Source organism: Dunckerocampus dactyliophorus, chromosome 5, assembly GCF_027744805.1.
Source record: "Dunckerocampus dactyliophorus isolate RoL2022-P2 chromosome 5, RoL_Ddac_1.1, whole genome shotgun sequence".
Taxonomy (NCBI): Eukaryota; Metazoa; Chordata; class Actinopteri; order Syngnathiformes; family Syngnathidae; genus Dunckerocampus; species Dunckerocampus dactyliophorus.
Window position 1 is genome coordinate 4,496,700 of NC_072823.1, and position 22,098 is coordinate 4,518,797.

The following is a 22,098-nucleotide window of genomic DNA, read 5'->3' on the forward strand; positions in this document are numbered from 1 at the left end:
GGATGCAAGAGCATCCAGCAGGACCCCGGGCGGTCGGCAAACCCCTTTTCCTCCACCGAATCCAACCACTGCTCGGGCTGTCACGGGCGAGTATCCCGCGGTTTGGCTAAATAGCCGCCGCCCGACCGACGATCACATCGCGAGCCAAACTAAAGCTTTTTAAGGCCTGTTTTGCAGGGTGCCAAACTTATATCACTCTCACAACGACAGGAAGTCCCACATGGCTTACAGACGCACTGCATCACAGACTATATAAACTTCTGTGTGGAGAACACTGTGCCCTCCAAGTTGGTGCGGTGTTTTCCCAACAACAAACCCTGGGTGACCTCTGAGATTAAGGCCCTGCTAAACAAGAAGAAGAGGGTCTTCAACTCAGGGGACAAGGAGGAGCTGTGCAGAGTCCAGAGGGAACTCCGGCACAAGATCAGGAAGGGGAAGGACTACTACAGGAGGAAACTGGAGAAGCGGCTGGAGGAGAATAATGCCAGGGAAGTCTGGAGAGGCCTGCAGACCATCACAGGCCATGGTAAAGGAGTGGGGAGAGACCAAGCCAGTGGGGACAAGATCTGGGCAGATTAACTCAATGTGTTTTTTTAACAGATTTGAGTCTGCCCTCCCTCCCTCCCCTACCAACTCACCACTCTTCACCCCCACATCCCCATCCCAGCCATCCTCTACTCCCCTCTCCATAACTGATGATCAGGTGAGAAGTCAGCTGAGGAAGATCAAGGCAAGGAAGGCCCCGGGACCGGACGGCATCAGCCCTAGAATCCTCGAGGACTGTGCTGACCAGCTCTGTGGAGTTCTCAGGCACTTGTTCAACCTCAGCCTGAGCCTGGAGAAAGTCCCGGCCCTGTGGAAGACCTCCTGTGTGGTCCCGATCCCAAAGACACCGCGTCCCAAGGAGCCTAACCACTTCAGGCCTGTTGCCTTGACCTCTCACCTGATGAAGACCATGGAGAGGATTATCCTGCAGCACCTGCGACCCCTGGTGGGCACTCAGCTGGACCCCCTGCAGTTTGCTTACCGGCCTCGGATCGGAGTGGACGACGCAGTGATCTACCTGCTGCACAGATCACTGCTACACCTGGAGGACAGCGGGAGCGCTGTGAGGGTCATGTTTTTTGACTTCTCCAGTGCCTTCAACACCATCCAGCCGGCACTACTCAGAGTGAAGATGGAGAGTGTGGGAGTAGACCAACACCTGACTGCATGGGTTATAGACTACCTCACCAACAGACCACAGTATGTGAGGCTCCGTCACTGTGTGTCTGACATGGTACTCTGCAGCACAGGTGCCCCTCAGGGTACGGTGCTCTCCCCTTTCCTCTTCACCCTCTACACCTCGGACTTCACACACAACTCCACACAGTGTCACATCCAGAAGTTCTCCGATGACACAGCCATTGTTGGTTGTGTTTCAGAGGGGAATGATCTGGAATACAGGACGGTCATCAGGGACTTTGTCAGCTGGAGTGAGCTTAACCAGCTGCAACTCAACACCAGCAAGACAAAGGAGATGATCATTAACTTCCAGAGGAAAACACCTCACTTCACACCGGTGAACATCCAGGGAGCGGACATAGAGTTGGTAGACAGCTACAAATTCCTGGGTGTTCACCTTAACAACAAGCTGGACTGGTCCGTCAAAACCCACGCCCTCTACAAGAAGGGCCAGAGTCGCCTCCACCTGCTGAGGAGACTGAGGTCCTTTGGTGTGTGCAGGACTCTTTTACGGACCTTTTATGACTCTGTGGTGTGCAGGCTAATAAAGTTGAACTTGAAAATGTGAGTTGTGGATACCAGCATTTTGTTAATGTTCTGGTAAAACAAACATATTGGCGTCGTTTAGTTAGCGCATAGAAAACCTGTTTAGGGCCTTTAAAATGCATTTTTTATCATTATTAGAGACCTCTAGACATGAAATAATACCCCTATAGTCACCTTTACACTCATATTACCCAATATAGTAGACAACATCAGAGAAAATAAGCCAATTAAGGCATAAATAAGACTCGTGCTGGTGTGAGTTGCAATAAATGCATTCGGCGGAAGGGAAGTGACGTTGGGGTTCAGCGCAATATTGTATGTCTGCTATTTTTGTGAAATATGTTGTGGCGTGCTGCAATAGCCAGCACTGAGCTGCTGTAAATCAAATCAAGAAACAGGATTTCTTGTAGCAGTTGCACGCTTGTATTCACACTTGTATACCACTGCAGTTCTTCTTTCCAAGCTGGTACTGCCTTTATGGGTCTCACTACATCTCTCTGTCTGTCTCTGGCTCTCTGCCGCATTTGAAAATGCAGTTTTGCTCATTTAGATTCATTTTTGTCTGTGCTGTCTCTTCTATTACCGCCCACAGATCTTGTTGTCCGCACTGACATGTGAGGTTAATTAAATTGCTTTTGACTGCAGGCATCGCCTTGACTTGCTGAAAGGAAGCTCAAAAAGAAGTATTTGGCCATAGTAGCAGGTAGTCAGGTTGCTGCGTAAGAGAGGCTCCTCATCTGGCTGTGGAGTCTCTGTGTCTTCCTTTTTCTCATTAAAATATCAACCACACCTTGTCATTTTTTCCACCAGCCACACCTACCCCCGAGATGCCAACCTTGTCAGTGTCAGTGACTACGTTTACATGCAGTCAATATTCGGGTTAAGGTCAATATTCCGGTTTCTGAAACATTAGGAATAACCCGTTTACATGCGCGATGTGAAAATAAAACAAAAAAAAAACCCGCACGGACAACGTCTACACGCATGGAAAACGTCATGATGCACTGCCTTCTTTGTGAAGAAATAGGAAATGGAGCCAGAGCTGTGCCATCCAAATCCACGCTATACCCCCAGAGTCCCCCGGACACTTTTGAAGATGCGTTCGTACAAACCCTGCTTTGCGGAACTGCCTGCTCACCTTCTGATAGATTTTGCTATTGTGGTACTTTCTACTGTCAATAAAAGACATCATGTTCCTGTCTTTCACCACACTAACGAGGTCGCTTGTTTCCCCCTCGCTCCAAAAGTGTGAGGTTTTGCGTGTCGTCATGTTTACAAGTAGTTCCTGCCAAAGACACAGGATTCAGAACACAAATTAAAGCTCCTTTTGATCGGGATATCCCGATAGGCGTATACATCACCCGATTTTCGGGTTAGTAAAGGAGTAACCCAGGGGTAATATTCATTTTTTAAAAACCGGGATATGAGCATATTTCGTTTTTTCAAAAGGGTTTTTGGTGTTTACATGGCAACCGGGTTATTGCTAATATTCCGGTTATGAAAGGGTTATTTGTAAACGTGTAAACGTAGCCACTCATGTACACAGACTCGGGTTTTCCGTTGCAAGTGCACAGACGGACAACTCTCACTCTGTATCTGCAGTGCAACTGCTTCACAAACCCATACATTTAAGGAAAAATACAGTCGCTGTCATGTTGTGGATCTAAGTCTATGTGGGTGTGTGGCTGTATGTGTGTGCACGTGCATTTTGTCCTTGGAAAGCTCTCCCACACCTCCACTGCCACAGCTTGTTCTTTTTGTCCATTCTGAGCAGATCTCAATGGCAGTTTCATGTTTCTAATGAGGTGGCCTTTCCCTCGCAGCCATTTCAATCAAGGGGCCAATGCCCCCGATAGGCAGGCTCCAGAGGTTATGGTGCAAACACTGTGATGACCTCCAAGTGTTTTTTTTCCCCTAATAACAACCTCAGGGTGAGAGGTAGTTCATGCATTCACACATTTATTAATGAGTATTTCTTGATGTACACAGGCCAAGTCTCTTCAGTGCTAAATGATATTAATCAGCATAGCTGTTGATTCCTTAAGAGAAGCCACCAGTCTACACACGACTATTACGTCCTGTTTAGACCATTGTAAATAAAAAACATGAGAATCAAGTTTTTGCTCATACACATTTCCACTTACTGTTTATTCTGATACATCTTTTTTTTCTCATTATATAACAGGCTATTAACAGCAGTTTACATTTCCCAAACATCTTCAGGCAAACTGCCCGATCCACCTCCTCACCTAACCTTTGTTTCATTTTGCAGAATCCATTATCATTCACATATTGGGAACTTTTCTGTATGTGCCCATGTGCGATCAATGAACATGCATTATTCATACTTAAAAGGGGTTGTAAGCAGCTCTGCTTGAGCTAAAGCACTGCTGTTAAATCTCCACACACGCCCTCATGTGTGGGCAAACAGATGCACAAAGCAGCATGCGTGAACGCATCTTCCCGATGCGCAGGTGCAAAGTTGTGCTGAATAAAGAGGAGACGCTTCAAGGAGCGACTGTACGTGAGCTCTCGGGGCTGCGTTAGAGTAATATCGATGGATTGCTCATTGGCAAATCCCCCATGTAGAGTCTCTGCCATAAAAGAAGCAGTAGAAACCTTAAGGTTCCGCTTCTAAATCATCCAAATTTTAACCCCAACAATCTACTAACGTTAAAAGTGCATGATGTTATTACCTACTGGAACCATTTTGAACCAGGCAGGCATTTTGAACTGCGTTGTCCTGTTGAAAAATCCACACCAAAAAGACGAGGGCCTTCAGTCATGAGGGATGCCCCCTGCAACGTTTCCACATAGCCAGTTGCCGTTTGACACCCCTGCACAACCTGAAGATCCATTGTACCATTGAAGGAAAAAGCACCCCAGATCATGATGGCGCCGCTTCTATTGTGTCGTGTGGAAAACATCTCTGGTGGGATCATGCCAGTAACATTGGAAGCCATCAGGACCCTCAAGGTTCCATTTTTTCTCATCAGAGAATAAAACTTTCTTCCACCTTTCAATGTCCCATGTTTGGCGCTCCTGTGCAAATTCCAATTTTGTGGCGTTGAAGGAGATGAAGCTTTTGAAGATGTTTTTTCTTCCTAAAACCCTTCTCTCGCAGATACTGTTTAATGGTATTTGACTGCACTCGGCACCAGTAACAAACTTAGTTTGGGCCCAGAATTGTCCCGTGTCTTGACGGACAGCCAATCAGATCCTCCGGCTCAGGACTGTGGACATTTTTTTGGGTCTACTATTTGATTTTTTTGTTCCATGACGCTCAGGATCTTTTAATAAGTTTCAAATGACTGTCTTACCGCGTCCAACCACAGCAGGCCTCGCTTATGCAGCTCAACAGTCCGACCACGTTCAAAGAGGGAATTTCTTTTTGTCTTTGTCATCAACAGATCATGACGCTGTGAAAGAAAATGACATTGACGCCACATTTTTGCCAAGATTTTGTCTTTTAAAGGCTGTGGTCTCAAAAATTTGACTTTAATGCTTGTTTGCAATAAATTGCTTACTCAAAAATTTTTTTGTTTCACTCCCATTTTTTCTTTTTGTATTTTGAAGCTAAACTTAGTACCTCCTTTAGATCCAACAGTGCAAAATGTAATTTCTTGCAATTTTTCAACTGGACTTCAAATTTTGATAAGTGTGCTCTGGTTTTATAGAAATCACGCAATTTTTTATTATTATTATGATTATTAGTTATTAGGGCAGGAAGGACAGTTGATGGGGGGACTTTTTAATATAAATAAATAGAAATAAATAAATAAAAATTCAAAAGTCACAAAAAACGTCATGCTTGCTCACTCCACAATGCATTCATGACAGGTGAAAAGAAAAGTGAATGAATTAATGCAATCGCTACTCCCGCAAGCTGATGAATGATAGCCAGAGCACGCTGCCAGTAAATCACATTAGTGTGACTCAAGATGACATTTTTTTTTCAATATTTTTTGTGCAGCCCCAGGCTGTATGTTTAATTTTTTAAATAATTTTTGACCAGCTGTCTGCAACCCCCCGAGAATGACCCACTTTTATCACTGTAATTTCGGTATTCCAGTCCCTGGAGTTGGATACAGAAATAACAAATCTAAACTGTTATATGTCATTTTAAAGATTATTCATATCCATAAAAAAAGTATTGAAATGTGTGATTAACAAGTGTTTATTCGGTGGCGCTGCACACTAATATCCATTTAATTTCTCCTGTTGTGTTTTTGTATCTTTCTACCTGATACTCAACCCAGTATCTGCGGTTTGCACTTGTCCACTCCAGCCGTGCAGAGGTGCTAATCGTCAGCCTGACGGCCCTCGATCAATACATGTCACAATTACTGGCTGGCCCGCACACGACGCAGCCCATCACAGCGCACAGTGAGACCTCTTTCACTTTCTCCATGACTCTCTCTGGTCGACAACTACCGGGGTGGCTTCGTTTTTCACCTTTCTCTAGATTTATAGTTCCACACCCAGCTGCACTCTCATCCATCTCATGTCATTTTCCTCTCACCACCATCCACTCTCATCCATCTCACAACCTTGCTCTCTTTATTTCGATGCCTCAAGTACACAGTTCACCATTTCTCCCCTTTCCTCTCTTATATCTCACCTCTTAGCTCTGATGAAGGTGTCAGGTCAGGAGCAATCGATGAGACTTGACCAGGCTGAGCTTAGCTATGGAGTGTGTGGACAGTACGCCCTGCTTAGAATGCAGGGCAGTATCTGATTTCATGCTTTGCACGTTTGGTCTCGCATGGTCTCTTGTCTTTATCATGCAAATAAAAGCAAACACTGCTGGTTGATGAGTGATGTGTGTGTGTGTGTGTGAATGTGATAGTCAGTCACTCGGTCTTCTCAATCAATACCATAATCACTCCATCTCCATGTGCATGTACAAAGCATCACTCGGGCCTAAATTCAGCTGTTTGCGCTCAGGGTCTTTCATCAGTTGTCAGCACAGCCACATCAAGGCCTGAGATGGATGCGCCCCCTGTCAGATGGCGCTATATGAGACTAGCATGATAAAGAGTTAAATGTGAGAAATGTACGCATGCCTGCCAGAGATGAATGACCCCCAAATGGTGTTTTGTCTCCGCTAGGCTGCATCGCCTTAGAGACTATACTTGTGCAGGCCACCCGCCTGCTGTAATTACAATGTCATGGCTTATCCTTAATAATAGTGTCTCTTGAGCAAAGAAATCACCGAAAGGGGAGCAGAGACTTTGGAAGGGTAAAGAGGGTCTGCAGAGCCGTGTTGGAACTTTGCTGAGATAATGTCGTCGCTGCAGTGGATGAAATATCCAATATCCAACAAACAATTTTTTTCATCAACATGCATCATTATTCAGTCAACCTTTAAGAGGAAGTGATGCTAGCTGAGTGCTAGCAGCAGGTTAGCAGTGTAGAGAGTGGCCGACAGCAGCTCCTGTGTGAATGTTCACTGCATGTGTTCTCTGCTTGTTAATTAAGCCATTTAAGTGCATCGTGAGTCTCTCCTTTACCGTAAACTGCAGCAGTAGAGTAGTATTCTCTACTGGTCAGTAACGTGACATTGGTGAGACTGCTGAATGCTAATGTGTGAGTATCTTATATTATTTATGTCTAAGATGGCTTATTTTCTATTATTATGTCTACTATATAGGGGAAGTGTAAAAGTGACTATAGGAGTGTTATTTCATGTCTACAGGGCTCTAATAGTGGTAAAAACTATATTTAGAAGGTCATAAAAAGGATTTCTATGCTCTAACTACAACAGTAGTCCATATATTCATATTGAATTCTACTTTGAAATTCACTTATCACGATTAGGTCTGGAAGCAATTAACCGTGATAAACAAGGGACAACTGTATTGTGGTTTTAGTTTGACTGAAAACGTTGTTTCTCAATAGATATATGGATATTGTTGTGAATGCACCATTCATTATCATTTCTAGGGCCAGCGTTCCTTACATAATCAGTTTTTGTCATTTACCTTTAAAAAAAACTGGCAGCTTAGTTGCATACAAATGACCCAGAATCTCCTGTCGAAAAGTAAATGCACTCTAATAGCTACACAATTAGTATAATGGCTCACATAAAGTCTCTCAGCAAGTTCAAAATGACTGGAGATGTTGAACTACTGGGACATCTTAATCATTCCGGTAAAACAGTTTGGGCAAAAATATAGAATGAATGATTCATTCATGGCTGGTTTGGACCCTTCATTATGTCTGAGTCTACCAACAAATTTTGGGCAAGTTTTGCTTCAGACTTTTTTTTTAAATACAAGCAGTCCTTGTTTACGACATTTTCTTAGGTAGGATTGATCGTCTGGTAATATGGACATGGGACACAGTGAGTGGACTGATTACAATTTTGGGCAGGTATACCAGACAACTTCATGAGTTCATGGTCAAATCAGCAGACAGGAAGCGACAATGGCGTTGGTTCACGACACACAACTTAGATGCACAGGAAACAGAACAGGTGGCTGACAATGTTGACTTACAGCCATCTATTAATGGTCTTGTCTAAGGAGTAAGAAGATCCATGTGTTGGTCTTGACCATTTATGTGGAGGTACAGTACAAGGGTGGCCTTGAAATGTAACTTTACCCTTTAACATGTGATCTACAGTATATGAAGCAACTGCTAGAGGTCCAGTACATAGAAACTCACCATATCAAAGACACCCCAAAAATGATTACTACTGCACAAAAAGAAAGAGAACTAGTTTCATGCCCACGGCGGAAGAACACGTTGCCCTTAAAATACATACAGTCAGCCACCCAGCCAAAGTCTGGGTTCCAAGTGGTCTTTAAAGTGAAAATGAGTTCCTCTTCCTCATATGCCTTTTGTGAAGGCGGCCCCGTTAACTGTTTGTTGGTGTATTCGTCTGATCTGGTTTTAGCCATTCTTGGCCAGGCGGATGTGTATCGCAGTGAAGGTGAAGGTGACTCATAATGAAACTGTGTTTAGAAGGTGGTAAACGGGTTTGCTTTGTACTAACTATGAAAATATTAGATTTATAAATAAGGAAACCTACTTTGCGGAAATTCGCTTATCCCGTGGGGTCTGAAACCAATTAATCACGATAAACAAGGGATTACAGTAATCCAAAAGTTAAGTTTTACCAAAGTTTCTTTCAGGGAACTTAGGCAGAGCAAACACTAAAAGTGTAAAAAAAAAAGTCCTCAGTGTACTTTCTGGAAGCAGCGTCGATAAAACTGGAGTGTTTACCCCAAAAGTCTAAATTGTTAAGGGAGCAGAAGTCAGTGAGCCCCGCGTGCTGTAAACAAGCACTTCTCTGGCAGCCTGAGGGAGAAGTGGAAGAAGTCTGATCCTGACTAAAGCCTGCAGGTAAAATTGGTGGTTGAAGCATCAGTTTAGGAAAGGACAGTGGAGGCATGCAGCGTGTGTTGACTGAAGAAAATTACGTATGCTCTGTTGTCAGCATGTCCTCTCTTGCTCAGGGTACGCCGTTATCTCACTTTTAACTGAAATTGCTTCAAAGACTGTATAACCTTTGAAGAACAAAGCTTCCTGAAGACGCTAGTCTTATGAATGATACAACATAGACCAGGATACAGTGATATCTACGAAAAGAGCACTGGCATTAGTTACCAGTGACTGAACAGTGCCGTAAAGCCCGACATTTCAAAGGGACCAAGCAAAATACCAGAGAAGAAAAGAACCAGTGAGTCGTTTACGTCATTTCTGGGGGGGGTTTTGTCTTTCACAATTTTTCTTTTTCATTTGTTTTACTTTTTACACCAGATACCCTTCCTGACATAACGCTGCCGTTTTTATCCCTAGCTGGGAATTGAACCACCACCACCACCAGGGCAGTGGTGATGAACATGTCAGACTTTGCCTTGACAAACTTTAAGAGTCTCTGTCGGTCATGGCTGCAGCCTGCATGAAGTCTCCAAAGTCGCTACTGTGTTTATTTCCAGACTGATGTTTTCATTAGCGGCGCTAAATTGTCCATGGGTGTGAATGTGTCAATGCTTGTCTGTATATTTGTGTCTGTGATTGACTGATGACCATTTTCAGGGTGTACTACTCCTCTTGCCCAAAGTCAGCTGAAATGGGCTCCAGTTACCTGTGCAGTGTCGAAAATGGATGAGTGGGTGGATGTTTGCAATGTGTGAGTATGTAAATAAACAAAGTGAAGATGTGGTTTGTTACAAACACAAACCAACCCTGCTCTATTTGTCTCATGTCTGGATTGTTGTGCAAGAATGGAAAGAAAGTACAAGATTAAAAAAAAAGACAAACATTCACCCAATGACAAAGTCACCTTAACATCATAGCGCTTCCTGACCATCCAATCAGATTGTTCTGATGTCATCCTCTGACTGCTCACAGACTCCAGAGGAGCATTCTCGTGGTTTCAGGGGATTGCTAGGATGCATCATGACCTATTTAGATTCACAGTCCTAACAACAGCAGGAGTAAATCCTGAGAGGAAGCATCATTTCATCATTTCTACTTGTAGTTGCTGAAGTTAGTTTTTTAACCTACACATTTACAATTTTTGTAGTCCGGTTTTACGGAATTCCGGCCTACGGAGAAAAACAGTTACCTTCATTTCGCTTGCTTCCATTCCTGGCCAGTGCCTTAAGGGAGCCCAAGGGAGAGATGGGAGTTTGACATGACTCTGCAAGGACAGCTCAAGGATAGTACAGTCCATACATTCCTATGGTCATTAGGCTGCTTCCCAACCCATATAGACTCATCATCCGTATCATTCTCCCCTCTATCTCTGGTGGGTTTCTTGTCTGTCCCACTGCATGCAGGATAGATGCTGTCCTCTGACTTCCCTCTCTCCCTCACCTCTGTAAGACCGCCCCCCCCATAATATATCTCCTTGATGACTGATGGGCTTTCACTCTCCCAGACCCAGTCAGCTCTAATAAAAAGTATAAACTCATGTTACATTAATACAAACGGGTACTCACTCTCTGGGGGATCGTGGTGGAGCAGGAGCTAGGTGGAGCAGAAGCGATGTAAGAGCATTGAGTGTGAAGGGTATGAGGTAAAGAAACACAACAGTAAGTGAGGCGAGACAGACAGAGAATGTAAAGGAGGGAAGGGAAGCATGAATATTACAAGGATGAAGAGAAACGTAGGTTGAGATACAATTAAGATGACATAAAATGGAGTGCATGTTTCCTTCTTTTTGTCTATAGAGTTTCCTTCCAACCGCTGTGCTTGCATCACGCAGCTTGTGGGTGTGATCAGTCAGCACTGGAGAGTACATTTTTTTCATTAAGTGTATTTTAGTTGATTTTTCTGCTTAATGTAAAGCCAGATGTTGTGTATGTAGCTGTCCATAGACAGATGGTTCATGGTTCATGGTTCATGGTTTTAATTCATCTTGAACATGCATACAAGTCAAACAGTTGCACATCACACAATACAGTTCACAGTTTTGCATGTCCAAAAAGGAGTAGGAAGAAGCAAAGCTTATTTAATCCTACCCCTCATCAGCTTCACATCAATTGCAATACATTCACTCACCTCTTTTTCTATGGGCCTGATTCCCTATCTATCACACATATCTAAAATAAATTAAGAGTAGCTCAGTTATCAGGTTTATTGTTTAGTTATCTTTAGTTTCTATGGTTTGGCAAGACCTCATCAAACATATTTGTGCTTTCTTAGACTATATAGTCAAACCTCGGTTTGTCGAAAATGTAGCTATAAGGTTTTGACTTCGTTTTTGCACAATATTGTACTTAACAAACATATCCGTTTGCCCTGAACTATATCGTTCTGCGAAATGAAGTGTCCAAACAAAGTACCCTAACGCATTGATGAATCGCTGTGCATTTTTTATTGAGTGTGAATGCTAAATACCTTGCCATGGGGCCAAAGAAAGTTGCCAGCATAAAGGTGAAAAACACTTGAATTTACCAGGATGTACGGAAAAGTGTGCATCAATAAGTTCCATCCATTCGTCATTTTGCATTGTTTTCTGCTTGTAAAACTAACATTACTCTCTATAAAACATATTTTTAATATTTTTGGGTGTCTGGGATGGATTCATTGGATTTACGTAATTTCCTATGGGAAAAATTGTCTTGGTTTTTGTACGTTTCCGTTTTCGTTGGACCTTTTGGAACAAATTAATTAAAAGTAATATTTTTATCAACGTAATTAAGTAATTACGTAATTACCTTACTAAGGGGAAAACCCCGTCGGACCAGTGATTATATGCATGATGGCATTTATAAAAAAAAAAAAAAGAAGTCATAAGAATATGTTTAATATCCTTTTGAATGTCTTTTTGCATAATATTGGTAGTCATCTAACTAACTAGGTCAGGGTTCTCAACTGGCCTCATCCTGGAACCCACATTTCCCCATGGTCATTAAGACAAGACCTATATCATCTTTATAAATACAAATGTACAGAATGTGCAAAATGTCTTCAGCCGCCATTACATTACATTGGTGAGACAATAGCCACTGCAAGAAGTACGCTGTCCAGAAAAAAATCCAACAACCTCCCAATGCTAATATGTTATGTCTTATTTATGTCTAATATGTCTTATTTTCGGTTATTATGTCTACTATATTGGGTAATATGAGTGTAAAAATTACTATAGGGGTGTTATTTCATGTCTACAGGGCTCTAATAATAATAAAACGTATTTAGAAGGTCATTAACAGATTTCCGATGCTCTAACTACAAAATTATTCCAAATAATCCTACTTTGTGGAAATTCACTTATCACGGCCAGGTCTGACAAGGGATTACTGTAATGTGATCACTCCTCACAGATTATTGAAGATAGCCAATACCGTACGTAAAGTAACAGCCGCCACTTGCACAATAAAACAATCTGAACAACTAGACGTAAGACTGAAAATAATCCACAAAGTCAGCGAAATGGCATTTAATAGAAGGTAATAGACCAAAGCACGAATGCTCAGTGTGAGTGCCGGCCAGGACACATTGTGACGTGTCGGGTTTGCCATGTTGGTTATGGAGTACACCACTATAAAAACACACGTGACAAAGTTTTACCACCTTACCTGCTGGTTCTTTACAAAAGGAACTCATTCAACTCAAACATACAAGGCAGCACTGAAGTCCGTCAGAGCAGGGTTACCATGGCAACTGAATATGCTCATTTTCAAGCGTGCCTGTATGCAGTTATAGTGAATGATATGTTTATGGACTAAGACTTGTGCCTGATTCAGCTGTCATTGATTACTATGATCTCCGTGTCACCTTTTGTCATTTTCCTCGTCTCCTTGTGTCGCCAGTGTGAAGATGGTACTACTGTGGACTGCCGGCGATGTCTTCAAGACCACGTACTTTGTGATGAACGAAAGCCCATCTCAGTTCTGGGTGTGCGGTTCAATCCAGATCCTCGTCGACGTGGCTATCCTCCTCCAGGTGCTCTTCTACAGCCAGGACACACGTACCAAACTCGGCTGAACAGGGCTTGTTTTGACAGGCGAGCATCATAACACTGTATGGTAATATGATACCTTTTAGTGAAACGTGAACACCAGTTGCTTTCAAGACACTTGTGCATTTTATTTTGTGAGTGAAAGATAAATTTTTAAGATTTTTTTTAGGTGTATGGAGCTGAATCACCCTAATAGGTCTTTTAGTGGACACGGAGAGTGTACGAGACAGACATTACTCACATTGGCAGCTCACTAACTGCAGGTCGGTGTTGCTCTAATGGCAGCTGTAACAAGCAGTGCTGCACCAGTAGCCCTCCTCTGGCCTCTACCACTTGACTGATGAGTCTCCCACTCCATGCCTCAGCACATTGCTCCATGTCATGAATGTGTGTGTGTGTGTGTTGTGTGTCTGTCGGAATACCTGCTGATGTGTGCTTGCAGCCAATATCGATTTTTGCCGTTGGCAGTGCCACGGCAAGGCTGCGCAATGTACAGCTACTAATGGTGCCTGCAAAGGCCATCAGTCTGTGTGTTAGGGCTCACCTTAGTAGTTTATTGACAGGCACAGCATTGATTCAGCATATTATGTAAACAGCAGTGAGCAAGACCCAAAATCTGCCAGCAATGATTTGAGATATGGCTTTCATATTGTGTTCATTCTAAGGTCCTCCTGCAGCCATCCACGAGACATTTTGTTGCCACGCCTTGTTCAAATGATATTACCTTTTAAATGGACTTTTGATCAGAACATATAAGCAAGTCTAAACAAGGAGTTCTATTGACAAACCAACCCACATATGTGGAAACTCCTGATCAAAATATAAAGACCATTTGAAAAATGGCAAGAATTTTCATTTTGCACTGTTTGATCCTATGTAGAGCTTTAAAATACAAAAGCAATAATTGCAAACAACCAGCGAAATAGGCTGTGCATCAGCTCAAAAGTTTAAGACCACAGCTTTTAAAAGCCAAAATCTTGGCAAGAATGTGGATTCAATGTCATTTTCTGTCAGGTTTTTGCACTGTCATGATCTCTTGATGGCAAAGGCAAAAAAAGCTTTTTCTCTTTGAAAGCAAGGCCTCTTGCAGCGTGTCATGTTGGACGCAGTAAGACAGTCCTTTGAAACTTCTTCACAGATCCTGAGGGTTAAGGAACAAAAAATCAATTGGTAGACCCCAAGAAATGTCACCGGCCCTGAGCCGGAGGATCCGATTGGATGTCCGTCAAGACACGGGACGATCCTCAGCCCAAATAAAGGGTGTTTGTTGTGAGAGAAGGCTTTTAAATAGAAAAAATGTCTTCAATGGCCTCATCTCTTTCAACGCCACAAAATTGCCCGTTTTGAATTTGCACGAGAGCACCAAACATGGGACATTGAAAGGTGGAAGAAAGTTTTATTCTCTGATGAGTAAAAATGAACCCTAACGGTCCTGATGGTTTCCAACGTTACTGGCATGACAAGGAGATCCCACCTGAGATGTTTTCCACACGGCACAGTGGAGGGGGCGCCATCATGATCAGGGGTGCTTTTCCTTTAATGGAACAATGGCGCTTCAAGTTGTGCAGGGGCGTCAAACGGCAGATAGATTATGTGGAGATGTTGCAGGGGGCATCCCTCATGACTGAAGGTCCTCGTCTGTGTGGTAATGACTGGCTCTTTCAACAGGACAACGCTGCAGTTCACAGTGTCTACCTGACAAAGGACTTCTTCCATAGGAATAAGCTCACTCTTTTGGACCATCCTGCGTGTGATTTAAATCACATTGAGAACATTTGGGGATGGATGGCAAGGGAAGTTTACAAAAATGGACATCAGTTCCAGACAGTGGATGCCCTCCGTGAAGCCATCATCACCACCTGGAAACACTGGCATCAAGCATGACCAAACCAATTTTTGAGGTGATTAACAAGACTACCGCAGATACTCATTACTGAGTCCTTTTTTAACATTTTATTTCTATTTTGTAGGGGGGTTCGGGTGTGTTGAGATATGGTCTATAACTTTTGATCAATTGAAGAAGTGCCTATTTCACTTTCATGGCTGTTTTCGTCTCAGTCCCATTTCTTCTTTTTTTGCATCTTGAGACTCTCCTTAGAATCTCCTTAAGATGCAACAATGCAAAATGTAAATTTTGCAATTTTTTAACTGCTCTTAAAGTTTTGATCAGGAGTCTGAGCTTTTAATGCCTGTGTGATGATCACCTTGAGACCCTACGTCACAGTTCACGTTAGCCATAAATCCCCACATGATCACTTTGACTCATCCCGATAGCAGTGCAGCCCTTCTTGGCTTGAAAGGAACATTAAAGCTACGGCAATGATCCAAAACTGTATTATTCACACGTATTTAAAAGCTGTTGGCTGTTAGGTAGGTAAGAACACTTTGGTCTCAAGAAGAAAGTTATGAATCAGCCTCCAGCTATGGAAAAATAACATGAATCAATGCAAGGGTTCAATGCAAGAGGGTTCACTCTTCATCTGTCTGTGCACATTGGTTCTATATTGAAATGAAGTGAGCCCTCCTCTCATTGAGCCTCTTTGTGGAGGCGGGGCTACTAGTGAGTGGATACAGAGGGTTTGAAGTTAGCCTCGTGAGACAGCATACGCTAACATGAATGACGACACAGAAGCGATGGTTTCTGAGGCAGATGCCACCGCCGACAGCTCAGTGTGGAAATCTTTCTGTTTCAAACAGAATGAACAAGGTGAGCGCATGAACGCCGACGACCGACACGGACATTTTTCTTAACTGGAAAAACAAACTACCGATGGAGGTGCATGGGCAGCGGAGCCTTCGTCTCGACAGTCAGCGATTACTGAGGCATTTGGTTGGCAAATATAAACAAAACAGTGCAAAATGGTGCGCGCTCACACTGACACTCTGTGTCAAGCTAATGTGGCTCACACAGGTACACTATACCTGAGTACCATCTAGTGGTTCAAATGTGAATTAGACCTCTCATGACAATAATGAAAAAATGGTCAAAAATGTTTTTGTCGATAACATCGATTATCGCCGATAATTTGTGGCACCATTATCGACCAGCAAAATTTGTTATCGTGAGTGAGACAGGCATTTGGGTTGATAAATATCAAGCAGATATCCTGCATATTAAGCTCCCCTCCTCAAGCGAGTTGAAGATCGCCTCTGGCTACTTTGTGTGCAACTCAAGCTTTACCAGTGTGGGGCACATGAGATGGGTTTTCTCATGTTTTCATCAAAAAATCTGTAAATTTGCTGAATCGCGACTGTAATGAACTTTTCATATGTATCAACTTTTCATACCTCTCACCCGCTACATGACACTGTTGTTTCCCTGGGCAGCTCCTTCAGCAGCAGACTGTTACACCCACGGTGTAAGAAGGAGAGGTTCCGCAGGTCCTTCATACCGACCGCTATCAGGCTCTACAACACCTGAACCATTTTTTATTCACTATGTCTATGCATTGCATGCATTGTCAATGACTATGCATTCTTTACTTGTGTACATACTTGTGTATCTTGCTTGCTGCTGTAACAGATGAATTTCCCTGCTGTGGGATTAATAAAGTACGACTACTACTATATGTGCACACATGAACGTAATGCTCGTACATTGTACCTGAGAAAAGTTGGAAGGCTCCCTGTCGTTTATGCGTATGCTAATGTACAGCATGTCATCCATGTGTGCATGTTAGCGTACATATGAACCCGTCAGACTCAGCCACTGCGTATGAATACGTTGGTATTACATGTTTGATGGATGTGAAGCTCCAAGTGCCACATTATATATGAGTCATGAAAGCTCCTCAGCCTGTGCTCCACATGTCAAACTCTTATATTTATAGAAGTGCCAAACCAGCTGATAGATTTTTCAGATGTCCAGCTAATACTGCCGCTGTCAGCATTGTTGTTGTTGCATGTGACCTTCTGTTGTTTGTTTGCCCTGTCCGTGTAGCGTGCACTCAGGATTCTTGTGCACATGCATTTTTTAAATCCAGATATCTCACTTTATATCTGACCGCCGAATGTGTCTTATCTCCTCTGCCCCACGTCGAGCAGCTACATTGCACCGTCTGTCTCCATGTTTTCTATAAGTACTTATCACCATATGCACTGCATTATTTGTCCCTGCGGCAAAGGTCAACATAAGCAACTTGGACAGACTTTCTTTTATATTTCGGATCTGCTTTGTTGTCAAAGCCGGGAGCCTGACAAGCACATACCTGCCTCGTGTTCCAACTCTGTTAACGCATTGATTGTCATTGCCACCGTGCCTGTAAACATTTTCTGTCACAATGTTATTTCTATTTTTAGAATGTGCTTCCTCAGGTTATGGCTTTAAATGATTTGTGAGCCACGTACACTGGAACCTGTTTATGTCGACAACCCGTCTAAGTCAGTGAGTCCTGCTCCGCCGTCTTCTTCTTATTACTAAAAAGTGCCTTAAGTTGCGGCACATTTAACAAGAAAACTTAACAAAATTAATAAATAAAAATAACCCCCAAAAAATGAAAATTCAGCAGTAATTTCACAAGAATAGAGTCAAAATATTCAGAGAAAAAAAGTTGTAATCTAACGAGAAAAAGTTGGAATATCATGAGAATAACGTAATATTGTGAGGGGAAAAATAACGTCAGAATAAACTTGAAATATTAAAGAAATACCTTATTTTTTACAAGTCATATTATTATAAAAAACAAACATAACGAGGAATGAAGTTGTAATTTTGGGGAAATTAGGCTGCGGAAAATGTTTTAATGCTACGGTAATGAAGTCAGAATATTGTGAGAATAAAGTTAAATTAAGAGAAGAACATTTAAAACAAGAAATGTTTAGTTGGAAAATGTAAAAAAAAATAAAACACAACAGAAATGGAAAAGACAGTTGCAATTTTATGACAATAAAGTAAAAATATTTGTTATTGAAACAAATATCCTGCTTTGAAGATCTACTTGTGTTGCTTTCCAAAATATCACAGCAGCCCTTGCATCCTTTTATTTGTCACTATGTGGCCTTCGGTGGGAAAAGGTTGGACACCCCCGGTATATGTCAAGAGTAATATTGTTATCCACGTCCTTAAGTGCTTTTGCCAAAGCAGATTTATAGTTATGTCATAATCAATAAAAACAAGTGAAGAAGGGTGGGAGAAGCAACATCATTATTATTTCTGCAAAAAGCAAAATGCACAAATTTGGCACAAATGGCCCTAAGTTCAAAAATATGTCACCGCCCATGCTCCTTACGCTCCTTACAAGGTGTGAACAACCGCTTACGTCGACATAAACGGGTTCCACTAACTGCCATAAGAGTGAGCTCAACTTGACTTTTATGCATATTGATGCTCGTAACATGAAAAACAAGTTACTGTCCAACTTGTTCAATGCATGGATTCTCCTGGCGATGGAATGTATATGTGAAATATTGATGTTGTTATTTCGTTCAGACATAAAGTATTTATATTGCATCTTGCGTTGTGTAGTTCTTTGTGTGATTTGAACCGACTGCAGCACAACGGGACGGTGACAAGAGAAAGGGAAAACAGAGCTTGTCGCAGCTCAGCGGGCTACCGCCACAGCTTCAAACTGGACTTAAGCAGGATTTCGGAAACCTCATGTGATCCCTTCAAGGTCGAACACGCTCCTATATAAAAGTCATTTCTCCGCCGCCACGGCCGATACCGTACGGGGGCGTGATAGCGCCCGCGTGTGTCCTGGGAAAGCCTGAATTCCTCTTTTTGACAGAGATGAGAAGGCATCAATTGCAGCTTATAAATAATGGGAAAAAAATCTCCTGCTGCTGGACACAGGGCAGACAATTGACGAGTGTAATTAAGATGTGTGTGCTTTTATAGTTTTTCCTCCCTCAGGCTGCAGTGCATCATCTTCCTCAGCCTGTCATCTCTGCAGAGGCATGTTCTGCAGTGTAGATAGTGAAATATTAAAGTGGATACTGTAGATAATGGGAAATGCTGTATGGTTTATAGATGAGGACAGACATGTGTGCAGCACTTCACTGTACTCAAATCCTGACCTGTACATCTGTCTGTTAATGCTAAGTGGACTACAAGTCCACCTGCAGGTCCTGATGTTAATACTGTGCGTTGTACCTCTACCTGTCTTAGCTTGTGGTCTATTTAGGACATTTCCAAATGTGCTTGTACAGAAATAGAGCTCATTTTTCTCCTGCTCAAAAGTTGTTTTTAGATGATGACTGTGTTATTTATAGACCTCCACCTAGACGCCTCCACATTAATACCCAGAGGCTCATTTTATCTCCCTTTAGATTCATGAACATCATTGTGTGAAAATGTAGATCTTCTCGACAAAACTCTTTTTTTTTCTTACATTCTGCAAAGCTGTATTTATTTTGAAATGTATGTGGGCGGGTAAAGGGTCACTGACGCACATAATGAGTGAGATGCTGTCATTAAACAATGACTGTCATTCGCAATTGATGTAATGGATCTTATATCTGTAATCTTCCCCGTGATGGACTATGTTATGTTATATAAGATTGTATTTTGTGTGGGCCGCGCAGTGGAAATGTGGTTAGCACGTCTGCCGAAATTCAGCTCAGACCTCTCTGTGTAGATAATGCATGTTCGGGTCAATCATGGGAGACGAGCTCTACAGCAAGAAAGTCAAACCCAAAGCATCCACAGTCAAAGAGCCACAATCCTGCTGTTATATAACATTGGAATGACCCCCAATCTTGAAACAAGCAGAGGTTACGACTTACTTTAAAGTCGGATTGTGTGTGCGATCGACAACAACACCCACAAACGTCAACTTTTGGGATCTTTCATCCATCCATTTTTCTTCAAGGCAGTCCCGTGGGGACATGGACTATATTTATCACTGCAGGTGTCCAAAAACGTTTCTTTTTAGGAACTTTTTTGCTTTGGAAGAGCACTTGATTTCAGTGTACAGCATTTCCCCCATGAATGAGAGGAGGATAGTCACCGTTAAAAAGGACTGATGATTTTTTGCAGGAATCCAGAACCAAGTATCAGACAGCTTGATATAGGTACGACTTTTCTCTCTCTCTTTCACAACTTCTGCAAGCATATCTGGTGCAATCGTACATTCTGCTTGTTAAGTCGATGCCGAGAGTGCTGATGATACAGTCTGTGACAAAACGTGATACTGACAAAACAAGCTGAATACACAGCACCTGAGGGAAGGACAAAGTGACTCTGCGGGGCTGCAAGGGGCGTCATGGTCTTACATTTGGGGACAGTCAGCCCCTACAGGCATGAAATGACAGGACATGATTAAACTCTTCAGACAGAGAGAGGAATATTCTCAAATATTTGAATTTGCAATCTAGGGGTGGGAATAAGAATTGATTGTTAATTATTATGGAGCGCACTACATTGCTGCAACCAGCAGAGGCACTGTTGACTCAGGCTCAACTCGCTTGTGGTCTAAAAAGAACATGACATCAGCCACGGGAAACTGAGCTGCATCCATGCAGTTTATCTCCATGATAGCAAAACTCCTCAGGAGGCGACATTTTGCTGACATTGAAGCAGGAGTTCAGAACGTTGGGAGAGAGAGTTTCCCATCCAATGAAAACTACTGTATTTACCAGAATATAAGATGGCATTGTTCCTCCCCAGGGTTATATTATACTAAGGGTTACATTATTGTTATTATATTATATATGACTCAAATGGGAGTCAGAGTTTTTCTTCCTGTCACTCACACACACCCAACTAACCTGGAGAGACAACAGAGGAGGAATTATAATGTTAATTTTGAGATAACGGTGATCAATAAATCGGAGAAATTGATACATTTTGATACATTTTTGCGACTACTTACCACCAGAGTTTATTTCATTCATTCTGAAAACATGATGTCAGGAAAATGTGGTTTGTTATTGCACTGCTAAAATGTTTTGTGTCCATTATTCCATTTGGTTTTACCTATACTAGGTATAATTATGCACTAACATACAGTACATATGTATTTCTGCTAAAATACGCATTAATGTCACACTCACTTGCTATATTTGTACGCTCGAGGCTCGAGGTCCTGTCTCCAAAACAAGTCCTCCACATGCTTATCACCTGATTCAGATAGCCTTAGGTGTCTAGCCATGTGAGTCCGCCCTTCATCGTCATCGAGATCACCCCTCCCCTCGCATTCAACCAACATTTTACCATGAATAGTCAGATTTCTTTAGAAGCTGTCTTTTTTTACTTTGATTTGGTATTGAAAATATGTTTTCCCAAACAGGTCTAATATTTGTGTCATTACGGTATTTTAAATGTTTATCAACAGAATCAGTGACAAAGGGCAGCCCCGTCCAGCTCAACCCTAACTGGAAACGAGTCCGACGTACTGCCGGCAATGCGGACCAAGCTCTGACACCGATCATACTGGGAGAGTACCGTACCAATTAGGTAGTCCGGTACCATATACTCCCGAAGTACTCCCGACAGGATTCCTTGAGGAACACGGTGGAATGTCCACGAAGCACATGTAGACGAGTTTTGCATACTCCCATGCACCGTCAAGGACTTTTAGTCGAGAATCTCAATCATAAAACGCGTGTGAAATCTGGACTCCTCCAAAGGATTCTGCAACATTTAAAATCCATCACATGTAGCAATACAGACAAACTTTTAAAGGACCTGCACTACAAACCAGTCCATCTTTGGTTGAACACTGAGGTCAGATCAAAGACATCATTTTAAGAGGTCTGACGGAAACACAAACGTCTCCCTTTTAATGGGATATTTTTCTTTACTCAAGTACACAGATGGCCAAATGGCTATTTTTTATGCCATCTTGTTCTCTCTCAGATTGAAATCATCTGCCCAGTAAGAAGGACATGTTCTTCAAGCTGCCGTGCTTTGGCAGTGTTTCTTGCTCACGGTGTCTGTGAGCGCATCATGAGGGACAATGCTGTGTACG

At 42.4% G+C, this 22,098-nt stretch overlaps 1 protein-coding gene across 2 annotated transcripts in view; it reads left to right on the forward strand.

Moving 5' to 3' along the window:
• Positions 1–18,612, forward strand: part of si:dkey-246g23.2 (solute carrier family 66 member 2) — a 50,546-nt gene extending 31,934 nt beyond the window's left edge. The window contains exons 5-6 of one of the 2 annotated variants that reach the window (XM_054775998.1): positions 13,041–13,173; positions 16,517–18,612. In XM_054775998.1, the coding sequence (XP_054631973.1) occupies positions 13,041–13,173; positions 16,517–16,552 (169 nt within the window). In that variant the 3' untranslated portion in view covers positions 16,553–18,612. Of the gene's footprint in view, positions 1–13,040 lie in introns of both variants that reach the window. The other variant, XM_054775997.1, reaches the window with a different exon arrangement.
• Positions 18,613–22,098: the final 3,486 nt, after the last annotated feature.